This window comes from Sapajus apella, unplaced genomic scaffold (assembly GCF_009761245.1).
Source record: "Sapajus apella isolate SASKATOON/1434 unplaced genomic scaffold, GSC_monkey_1.0 scaffold31, whole genome shotgun sequence".
Lineage (NCBI taxonomy): Eukaryota > Metazoa > Chordata > Mammalia > Primates > Cebidae > Sapajus > Sapajus apella.
In genome coordinates this window covers 23,925,869-23,938,294 of record NW_022436971.1, presented here as the reverse complement: position 1 = coordinate 23,938,294, position 12,426 = coordinate 23,925,869, and the positions used below count along the sequence as shown (strand labels likewise).

General features: G+C 44.0%; 1 protein-coding gene across 1 annotated transcript in view; it reads left to right on the top strand.

The window, feature by feature from the left end:
• Window positions 1-12,426, top strand: part of SNTG2 (syntrophin gamma 2) — a 339,371-nt gene that overhangs the window by 257,986 nt on the left and 68,959 nt on the right. The window contains exon 13 of the mRNA XM_032294284.1: window positions 9,037-9,108. Within this exon, the coding sequence (XP_032150175.1) occupies window positions 9,037-9,108 (72 nt within the window). The remainder of the gene's footprint in view (window positions 1-9,036; window positions 9,109-12,426) is intronic.

The following is a 12,426-nucleotide window of genomic DNA, read 5'->3' as shown; positions in this document are numbered from 1 at the left end:
CACACCACTCATGCACACAGCACACACACCACTCCTGCACACAGCACACACACCACACCCACGCACACCACTCATGCACACAGCACACACACCGCTCCTGCACACAGCACACACACCACACCCACGCACACCACTCATGCACACAGCACACACACCGCTCCTGCACACAGCACACACACCACACCCACGCACACCACTCATGCACACAGCACACACACCAGTCCTGCACACAGCATACACACCACACCCACACACACAACTCATGCACACAGCACACACACCGCACACACGCACACCATGCACACACGCGCAGACCCTGGCGTGCTGGTGGACTGCATGTGGATGTGAGAGGAGGGACTCTGGCCGGTAGCGATGCTACCGTTTGCTGAGATGGGGGCTCTGGGATGAGTGTGTTGGTGAGCGCTGCATCTTTATATGTTGGAAATGTTTAAAGCTGTCTAAAGGGAGGTTTCTGAGGAGACTTGGATCCACCCGTCGTGAGTTCAGAGACGAGACCTGGCTGTCCGTGTAAATTTTGGAGGTGCCCAGTGCAGAGAGCGCCCAAAGTCCATCTAACTGGACCCTTGATCCACAAGGAAGAAGCCAAGCCGCTCATTTCCTCTGGATCTGGATAATTTGTATCTTTTTCAACGGACAACAAAAAAGTGCAGGTTTTTATGAATATTCATTCCAAACGTTAGATTGAATTGACTTGTTTCATCTGCACTCTCTCTAATGACTTCATAGAGTTTATAAATTTCTGGTGATCTCCAATTGTCATTGCTAAATGTCACCTGTAAAATGAGAATAAAGGCCTGTAAATGCCTACCTGAGAGGATTGTAGGGAGATTAACAAACGATGATTTGTGTGGAGGTTTTCTCTCTTGATAAAACACTGGAAATGCGGCTTGGCTTCATGGACCAGGGAGCTGCCCGTGCCTGGTCCTGCTGCCTGCACCGTGTCCAGCATCACCTCTGACGTCGATAAGATGCTGCCCGACTGCTGGCTGAGTAATCCATAACGTACGTACTGGAGCCTGTTGATGCTCGGTGCTGGGCTCAGTGTTTTGTAGAGGTCATCAAATCCTCTTTAAAGAGAATATCAAGGAGAAATCAGCCCTTCATATTTGTGCTCCAGCCTGGAAGACAAGAGCAAAACTCCACTTCAAAAAAAAAAAAAAAAAAGCTCTAAAAGCAGTGAATCTAACAGACAAAATTGTCTTTTAATATTCAGCAACTTCTCGTCGTAAAATCAACACACACAATATGGTGAGTGAATTCACATCTAAATATTTATAATTTATCAATTTTTTTCTGGCCTGACACTTTATATTCTGGCACTGATGGCAATTTGCCAATAGCAGTCTTACTTTGCCCAAATCTAAAACAACCTTTTGTTAAGATTTTCATATCGATATTTTAAATTTATTTTATCCTGACATGAAACATGAGTTTTTGGATGAGAGACAGGTTGCTCATCGCTCACAGAACGTCTCAGTGCTGGTTCACCAGGCCCTCACCCCAGAGTTCTGCGCATGCAGAGGTGTGAGCCACGGGAGAAGCACCCAGGGCCATGACTTAGAGCTCTAACAGGAAGCTCAGCACCCACCCGCCCTCCTTCCCACGGAAGGAGAGACTCCCTCTTACTGAGGCCAACCAGCCCTCTCTCCGGAGAGGAGGCCGAGGTCTCTGCTCCATCACACTTTGGAATATAAACCAAAGGCTTCTGGGGTGATCCGGGCGAAATGCCCCTGAATGATTCACTGTTGCCAGCTCCCATGGCCAGATTACCACACCATCATCCTTCACTCCTGGTGCCAGTAAGTTTTGCTCAGAAAGTCCTCACCATGCAATAACGTAGAAATATTCACAGAGCCTTGATTCTCAGCAGTCTACATCAGAACATTTCAGTGAATTTTACAAGGACCCAAAGATGATCATGACAACTTGGGAAAGCTAAAAGATAAAGTCCTTTAAACGATGGCTTTTGAGCTTGTTCAAGATGAGGAGGAGGAAGAATATTGAAGGAGAAGAGCGAAAAGAAGGTGTATTAGTTCACACTCACGTTGCTATGAAGAAATGCCCAATGCTGGGAAATTTATAAAGAAAAGAGGCTTCACTGGCCCACAGCTCCACAGGCTGTACAGGAAGTGTGTCTAGGGAGGCCTCAGGAAACTCACAATCGTGGCAGAAGGCAAAGGGGAAGGAGGCACATCTCACATGGCGAGAGAAAGGGGAAGAGAGGGAGGGGAAGATGCCACCCACTTTTAAACAGTCAGACCTCATGAGAACTCTATTACAAGAACAGCAGCAAAGGGCAAATCCACCCTGTGATCCAGCCACCTCCCACCACGCTCCATCTCCAACACTGAGGATTATAATTTGACAAGAGATTTGAGCGAGGACACAAACCAAAGCATATCAGAAGGGAAACGGGACAGAAGAATGGAAAGGATGAATGGGTGTGGACAGGGCAGGTCCGTGATTCACAGCTCAGTTGCTCTGCTGAGGAGGGCCCAGCCCACCCTGGGGGGTTCTAGCCTCTGTCTTTCCCATGCCCCAGGAGATGCTGGAAGAGCTGGGATTGAAGCCGGGACTCTCAACTCCTTCTCACACACCCTACCCTCATTCGTTAGCCAGAGTATTTATTTCTGATTTGTATGTTGGAATCCAAAAGATGTTTCAGTTATTCCTGTTTTCAAACATCAATAAAATGTGTTAAAATATCTTGTAAAATCAGTTTTACAGAATTGTATGGCATTAACATATCAGTGAGGTAGCAACTGCCTCTGCATATGCAAGAAATATTAGCAGCAATTTTAAGAATATCAGTTAGGTAGGTGTATTCTATCGTTAAAAATATTTCTTAGAAAAATAATTCAAATGAAGATTTGTAGATGTAGCAAACTATAATGTTCCAGGGCCACATATTCATTGCTCTACAATAACATTCAAAGGTACCTAGATATGGCACCTTGTAATCTACAATTTCTGCTCTGTTTTAAGCCAGATGTGGCCAGATACTTAGAAAATTGTCAATGGTCATTGTCTGGAAAAATGTAGCGATGATATGCAGTTACAAAACCGCCCATCTTGTCTACATCTCACAAAGCTTGGTTCTGTCTCTTTTGTTCTGTGCTGGTCTGGAGAAATCCAGGAATCAGCATGCCTCGTGTTTCCTTGCCGTGGTTTGGAGTCACTGCTCTGAGGAAGAAGCATGATGATAGGGCCAGTGGAACTCTCTCCCAACATGCAAAAGCATTCCTCAGAGAAATCAGCTGATAAAGTGCCTCAGAGTGGCTCACACTGCAGGGACCTCTTAAGGGTTTCGCCTCTTTTGACACAAGAGGTACAGTCTTGAAAAATCATGTAAAATAAGCCTTGGTGACTGCATTAGGGAGCCATGGATTTCAGGAAGCATGGCCTGGAGTCAGTCATCTACAAAGTAAGGAATTTGTCTGTACGATGAACAGTGATTGAACAGGCTTCTGCTTTGCACTTCACAATGCCTGCTTCCCTCCCACTTCCAGTCTTCCTTTTCTTTTAAAAGCTGTCAGGCTTCTTACCCTCAGGCTGTTTTCCCAGAAGACCACCACATCAGAGTCCCCTCATAAAACAGCAATAACATCAATGTATGTTGTAATCACCTGGGAATTCTTCTTGAAAACACAGGCTCTCCTATGGCAGGTCTGGTGCAGACGTGAGACTTGACCTCACTAACAGGGACCCAGAGATGCCAAGGCTGTTGCTGGCCATGCGCACTTTTGGGAGTCACGATTGATCCATCAACAGTAAATTTCTTTAAAATAAAAAGTCAGGGTCTCTGAGCCTCACTCCAGACTTGCTAAATCTGGACCGCTCAGATGGGGTGCAGGGATCTGCATTGGCAGGTGACGCCTGGCCACACTCAGGCACGGCACAAACATGCCAGGAATGCCGGCTTCAGATCAGCACTGCAGGGTTTCAGTATTGCCACTGCGTCATGGACTGCGCACACCTCCAATTTTTAGCTTCACATTAATCTTCTTGTGTGTGTGTGTGTGTGTGTGTGTGTGTGTAAAAAGCTATATATGTGTAACTATATGTATTAATACACATACGTATGTATAGCCACACGTCGCTTCAGGACAGGTATATATTCTGGAAAATGCATACTTGGGCAATTTTGTCATTGTGCAAACATCATAGGGTATACTTACAGAAACCTAGATGACCTGTATGCTTCTATTTATGTATATTTTCATATAGAAAACCAAATGTTCCAGCCCCATTACTGATGATGAGTCTCCTCCTGTAGTTGGTCTGCAAGGCCAGTACCGAGTTCCATCGATGGGTTTCTGTCTGTGCTCCATTAGAACCTATGGGGTCACTGTGGCCTATGCGGTCCATTGTTGATGAAAGTGTCATGATGTGGTGCATGACTGTACACACACCTGCACGCGCACACACACACACACAGTCCATTGATGATGGAAGTGTGAGGTGGTGCATGACTGACTGTACACACACCTGCGCGTGCACACACACACACACACAGTCCATTGATGATGGAAGTGTGAGGTGGTGCATGACTGTACACACACCTGTGCATGCACACACACATGCACACACACACACAGTCCATTGTTGACAAAAGTGTCGTGATGTGCATGACTGTATACACACCTGTGCACACACATGTACACAGTCCATTGATGGAAGTGTGAGGTGGTGCATGATTGTACACACACATTTACACACACAGGCACATAGTCCATTGATGATGGAAGTGTCATGATGTGCATGACTACACACACATGCACACAGTCCATTGATGATGGAAGTGTGATGTGCATGACTGTACACACACATGTGCACACACACGCACACAGTCCATTGATGATGGAGGTATAATGTGGTGCATGACTGTACACGCACGTGTGCACACACATGCACATAGTCCATTGATGATGGAAGTGTCGTGATGTGGTGCAGAAAGGATCACTAACAGGAAGGCACCGCGGCTGCGTGTCAGCAGTGGGAGCCCACAGCAGGGCTGCTGGGACTTGGGAGGCGGGAGGGAGACCTGCAGGGACTGTCAGGAAAGGCCTCGGAGCTGGGACTGAGCTGAGCCCTTAAGAAGCCATGAGATTCAGGTAAAGAAGGAAAGGACAATGAAGAGGAAGACCTGATTCTTTTTTTCGTTTTTAATTAACAGACTTGTGTTTTGGATGATTTTAGATTTACGGGAAACTGAGTGGAAGGTGGGGAGTAGCCTATGCCCTTCACCACCCCCACTTCCCTGTTCCTAACACCTGCAGTCTGTGGTGCATTGTCACAGCTGGGAGCCAGTGTGGATACATCCACACTTATCAAGTCCATGTGGCTCCATGGGGGTTCCCACAGCTCTCAGGGTGGCAGCATTTTCTTCAAGTCCAAAATGGAAGTGGTTCCATCCGAAGGCTGAGCACCTTCTGACCTGTGTCTCCAGTCGAGGCACGTTCTCTTCCCTGAATCAGTCATGGTGGTGAAGACAGTGAGAATTCTGGCCTGAAGTGTGAGCAGACTGACTGCACCTCGCCTCCCTGGGCTGGGGGCACAGTCATAGCTTCGGGAGCAGAGAAGGGATCCCCAGGGGGAGATGCGGCCACTGGCAGGAGGCAGAAAAGAGTAGAAGGAAGGCAGGACTACAGCAAAACCAGCAGACGCCACTGGGACGAGCAGGAAGGGGCTTAGTAAACATGACGGATACAGCGGAAGGTGGAAGCGACTGGACCTGCCTTCTGCAGGTTGCAAAGAGCACAGCCTCCTCCAAGCCTGTCTTAGAACAGGGCTCCAGTCCCTGCTGTTCTGCCACGTATTGATGATGCAGACTAGGTAGCATTCAGTGTGACGTAATGCAGTGATCACAGCACTATGACAGTGGTGAAAACATAACGCAATCTATGATACCCATCACAAAGATGAAGCTTACGAAAACCAAAGCTCCACACGGAAATGCGAAGCAATAGTAACAGTTGTATTTTTGAATGACATTCAATGGCATGGGATAATGCTGACATTACAAATTATATTTTGAAAAGTATAAAACCATGAATGTGTATAAGGTATATTAACAGCAACAAGGAACTGTTAAAAGGAAGAAGTCCCTGACTAGGGTGTTCAGTGGGAAGGTGTCTTGAATAGCATGTTTAGTGGGTAGATATCTCTGAATAGGGTGTTCAGTGGGTCGACTTCTCTGAATAGGGTGTTTAGTGGGTAGATTTCTCTGAATAGAGTGTCTAGTGGGAAGGTGTCTCTGAATAGGGTGTCTAGTGGGAAGAGGTCTCTGAATAGGGTGTCTAGTGGGTAGATGTCTCTGAATAGGGTGTCTAGTGGGTAGATGTCTCTGAATAGGATGTCTAGTGGGTCAGTGTCTCTGAATAGGTTGTCTAGTGGGTAGATGTCTCTGAATAGGGTGTCTAGTGGGTCGATGTCTCTGAATAGGGTGTCTAGTGGGTAGATAGCTCTGAATATGGTGTTTAGTGGGTAGATGTCTCTGAATAGGGTGTTTAGTGGGAAGATGTCTCTGAATAGGGTGCTCAGTGGGTCGATGTCTCTGAATAGGGTGTTTAGTGGGTAGATTTCTCTGAATAGAGTGTCTAGTGGGAAGGTGTCTCTGAATAGGGTATCTAGTGGGTAGATATCTCTGAATAGCGTGTTTAGTGGGTAGATGTCTTTTAATAGGGTGTTTAGTGGGAAGGTGTCTCTCAATAGGTTGTCTAGTGGGTAGATATCTCTGAATAGGGTGTCTAGTGGGTAGATATCTCTGAATAGCGTGTTTAGTGGGTAGATATCTCTGAATAGGGTGTTTGGTGGGAAGGTGTCTCTCAATAGGGTGTCTAGTGTGTAGATGACTCTGAATAGGGTGTCTAGTGGGTAGATATCTCTGAATAGGGTGTCTAGTGGGTAGATGTCTCTGAATAGGGTGTCTAGTGGGTAGATGTCTCTGAATAGGGTGTGTAGTGGGTAGATATCTCTGAATACAATGTCTAGTGGGAAGGTGTATCTGAATAGCATGTTTAGTGGAAAATGTCTCTTAATAGAGTGTTTAGTGGGAAGGTGTCTCTCAATAGGGTGTTTAGTGTGTAGATGACTCTGAATAGGGTGTCTACTGGGTAGATGTCTTGTAATAGGGTGTTTAGTGGGTAGATGTCTCTGAATAGGGTGTCTAATGGGAAGGTGTATCTGAATAGCGTGTTTAGTGGGAAGGTGTCTCTTAATAGGCTGTTTAGTGAGAAGGTGTCTCTGAATAGGGTGTTTAGTGGAAGGTGTCTCTGAATAGGGTGTCTATTGGGTAGATGTCTGTTAATAGGGTGTTTAGTGGGTAGATGTCTCTGAATGGGGTGTCTAATGGGAAGGTGTATCTGAATAGCGTGTTTAGTGGGAAGGTGTCTCAATAGGCTGTTTAGTGGGAAGGTGTCTCTGAATAGGGTGTTTAGTGGAAGGTGTCTCTGAATAGGGTGTTTAGTGGAAGGTGTCTCTGAATAGAGTGTTTAATGGAAGGTGTCTCTTAATAGGGTGTTTGGTGGAAGGTGTCTCCGAATAGGGTGTTTAGTGGAAGGTGTCTCTGAATAGGGTGTTTACTGGGTAGATGTCTCTGAATAGGGTATTTAGTGGGTTTCTTTTTGCCTTTATAGTGATAGCTTCCAAATAAGCAGCATTGTCGTAACTGGGAAGTTGAAAATGGTAGATCCATCATTATGTATTTTCCAATAATCGAATAAGCACCTGAGCTCTGACCTTAGCTAGTTCCATAAAACACTGGCCACGGTGGGAACAGGAGGAGTGGAGAAGCAGAGGCAGGTGCAGTGTTTAGGAATCAATGGGCAGGTCTGCGGAATTCAGGGTGGTGGTTTACTTCAGGCCTCCATCAGTATGGCTCCCCGGCTCTCCAGAGAAAGGGTGCTGGAGTCTTTGGCTTTTTAACTCTCAGATAAGTACCTGAAACTCTCCCTAGCAAATTCAAGATGTAATTCTTTCACTTGAATACTAGATCCAAAAATAACCTTAAAGTTAGTATCCTAATTGGTCATTCTCACTTTCAAATTGTTCCCTTTACTTATCATTTTATTGCTTAAATCACAATAGCAATGAGTTGACTATCAGGCAATTAAATATTAAGTGGAAAACTATTTGTGTGATTTTTCACGTTTCAGTTTTAATAACTTTAAAAATGTCTTCAGAAGTTTGTTTGGTTTGATGATTACCGAAAGGTCACCAATTAATTAAAGACAAGATAATTTACATATTTCAAGGACACTGTTTAGTGTACTTTTGATTATTTTTACTGGTTGAAGGAGTAAGTGCAGAATGAGCAATAAAAAACATCAAATTTGTTACACTGTTGAATATTTTAGATTTTTCTGCATGAAATATTTTAACTTAGAGATTATATATGTGAACTTGAATTGTAAACTGTATAGCATCATTCAAAAGAGATTATTTTGGTCATTATTATTGTTAAAATAATTGCGAACTACAACAGGTCAGATCAATGAAAAATGTATTCGATTACATTGGTTAGTAAGTTTTTCATTCGTTTCTAAAATAGAACTAGTTTACTTCTAAAAAGCAAAAGACCATCTACATGGTATTTTGTGTCTATTTTTAGAATCCAGCAAAATTCACTTTCACATGCATTAAATGTTACCTAAAATTAATCCCTAATTTAACTTAAAAGGAATCCAACGTGATTTTCTAAGGTAAGCTTAATTGTGTGTGATAGGTAAGGTATCACAGATATCTACGTAATCTATCTAAGATACGATGGAAGGAAATAGACATTCTGCTGTCGATAATGGATCTATTATATTTGCCACAAAGTGACAGAGATGAGGGTGTGGTGACTCATCAAAACTCACAGCAGGACGTACAGTTCAGTGCTACCCATTATGCTCATGGGGCTTAGGATTTCATTGAGGTGGAGACACATGCAGTGACACTATTCTAAATTTTCAAATTTTTCATCCAAAAGTAGCATGCTGCTTTTCATGGGACGTTTTCTGTTTCTTGCAGGTGAGCACATTCGACTGGGTACGAGCAGAAAGGACCTATAACCTCTGTGAGGTGCTATTTAAAGTTCACAAGGTGGGTATCTTTCGCGCTGTAAATACTTACATACAAATAAGGTACTCCTTGGGCTTGCAGGATGAGAGAATTGTTGGTTCCGCATGGCCCATTGAAATCGTAAAATCTGAAATAGTAAAATAATGTGACGACCTGGCCCCATCCCCCGTCCGCCCCGTACCTGGATTCTAGCTGCCATCCTGCTGCTCACTAAGGCGGGTGAAAGGATGTGTGAGGGTGTCTGTGTATATGTGGTTTGTGGTGTTTGTGTGTGTTTTGAGAGAGATATGTTTTAGGATGTTGAATGACAATAATTTATTCCAGGAATGTTAGTTTTTATTGCTGCTGCTGCTGCTATTATTGAAATTGTTTTCAAAAAACCAGATACAGACTTTCCCCAGGGTCTGGCCAGTTTCCTGGTCGTGGTTCCTAGGGTAGGTAGGGACTGGGCCCCCCTCCAGGGCACGCCCCTTGCTGGTGGTGCTGCCCAGAGCCTGGAGGTGCCACATGGCCCCGGCCCAGGCCCCAGCCACGTGACCCTAGAGGGATCTCCACAGCAAGGCGATGACATCCTCGCTCACCGTGTCCTGGCGTCGCTGTGTCCTGGCATGTGCGTGACTCAGAGTGTCACGTAAACAAACCACCTGTGTCTTTTCCACACAGGAACGCAAAACAAAGACAAAGCATCTATTAAGTGAAAGTTTAAAAATACACACTTTTTAGTCTGAGAATTTGACCATAAAGAGTTATCAGTCAAAAGTTAGACGTGAATAAAGATTAGTCTTTCAAAATTTGGTTTGTTTTCTTGAATTGAAAATATCCTCAAAAATAATTCTATCTGTAGTTGCTTTATTTGAAATTTAATTCAGGGATATCCGATGGCCTTTAATGGAAACATGTGCAAGGGAAATACATTCCCATAACAATATTTTCAAATGATACATTTATTTCCCATTTTTGGAACATTTATTTGGGCCACATTTTTCTGCATTGTTCCTATTTTTGTTGAATACGGTAATGAAGGAGATGAAGGAAAAGGCCGGATGTATTTGAATTAAGGCTCCTAATTACAGGTTGTAATAAACAATAATAAAAATAAAGTCATTGATCAGAAAGTGAACATTTCTGTGGTAGGCATATTCATTAAAAAATGGAATAAAATAAAATAAAATATTAACTGTGGTTTTTTCTCGGTGATGGCTCTTCTCACTGTTGTTGCTGTCATTTTGAAAATTATTCTGTTTTCTAAATTATCTGTAGCAGGAGTGCATTCTTTTTAGGATGGTAAAAAGGAAGCTTTATGTTGACTTCAGCCTCTTGGTATTAGGTGATACGCATGCCATTTCATTTGTCACAGTTCCACAGAGGAATTCGTAGAAGGATTCTCGGCCTTTTCCTTCCTTTGTGTGGGCTCCTCCTCAGCACGTTTTTGCTTCCTCCCCCTCTTGTTTCAGAGGATTCTCCTTCCGTGCACCTGAGACGTTCTTTAAGCACTGGGGTGTCTTTGAGAGACTGTTGTATCTGATATGTGTGGTTCATTGGTAAGCTGTAGAGCCACCTCATTTTCCCAGGAAGACTGTAAAAAAATATTTTAATCAGTGAATATTCTGTGACGTGTTTATGAAATCATGAAGTTAGCCAGTAGAATGGCTATGGCAAAGGTATTGAACTAAAAGTGGGGTAGATAATAATAAATCTATGACATTCAATATTTTTCAAAAAGATTAAATTCTATGAGTTAAATGTCCTATTTGGAAGTCTTAAAATAGTGATCTTACAAAATTGTATTGCCTGCTTTTATACACATTTAGTTGCTGATGTTTATCATCTAGCATACATAAATTTAAAGGTAAATACATTCAATTCATTTTCAAAACTGTAAATAGATATGTGAGTATCATAAGAACTAGCACTTTTTCATACAGATTCTTTAAATATCCATAATTACCATTTCAAAGTCTAGTCATTAATATTTAGACCCGAAATCAAATTCTGAAGCTGTGATTTTGTTTTTTCTCTGATACTTTCTCCTCTCTAAAAATTACTTTCCCCAACTCTTAAAATTATGTGTTCTGTATTTCAACACTCATCATAAAATAGATGAGAAAATTACATCAATCAGCCTTGATTGCAGTCATGAGCGAAATGATCAACAGCCTCGGTGCAGCATGGCAGGAAAGCACCCTGGACACCTCAGAGCGTCTGGTGTGACATGCATGGGTGGGTCCTCTCAACTTGAAGATACACCATTAAGGTTTTCAGGAGAGGTCCCTGTTTTCCTGTTTGGTAGAGGATCTTGGTAATGAGAGCTGTCTTTATTGACTACTTCCCTCGGAACCTCGCTGAGCACGTAGCTGTGTCCCTGAGTTAATTCTCTCCACACCTCAGGAGATTATGTTTTGTAGCTGAGAACTCAGAAGGAGCAAGTGCGCGAGGACCTTCCAGAAGCCAAGCAGAGGCAGGCATGGGCCCAGACTCACTCGGCTTCCAAGCTCGGCGCGAATCCTGCTTATTCCACATGCTAGAAGTGGTGGTGTTCTGGGAGTCTGTCGCGGGTGGACATTTAGAGTTCTCGAACGTGTTCTTCAGGCATCTCTGGCGTAGTCCTGTTTGGATCATTACAACACTGAGAGGAAGAATTCCTAAATGATTTTCCTAAAGCCATGTCAGGACAACATGACACCAGAGTTAAAGGTGAAGAAGGCAAGAAGACCTTGTTCAAGTATATTATGACAGGAGAGAAAGATTAAACTCAACTCCACTGAAACAGAGGGTGAGAGGGTTTCTGCAAGTTGGGCTGGGGAGGCGATTAGGGCCATCAGTGTCTGTTAATTGGCCTCCTGAAAAGAAACAGAGAGCTTCTCCCATCTTCATGACAGGAGATGGTTTCACAGCTTAGAGCCAGGCACTCACCAAGGCTGTGCCCCAGCCTTCCACGGGGACGGGAGATGGTACCATCTTCCCAGTGACCACATTTTGAAGGGCTGGCTCCCAGCTCCTTGAGAAAGACAGTCCCGGCTTGTACAGCCAGCAAGACACTTCTAGAAAGATTTAGGTCTGAAGTGGCAGAGAAAGAGCATACAATAATACGTTTTCTAAAGCAAATGCTCTACAGATATGGAGTTCAAGGTCCCAGAGACAGGAAGAAGCCCGACCAAGGCTGAGTCCAGATGAGGTGGCCTGAAGGCCTGGCCAGCCGCTCATTGACTCGATAGCGAGCCGCTGACCTTGATCTCCGGTGCTCAGGTTTCCAGGTGCTTCAACACCCTGCAGTGCACAGGGGCCAAGCCAGTGTTTTCAAAGGAGCTACGGAAATACCTGGGGAAATGAGCTACATAG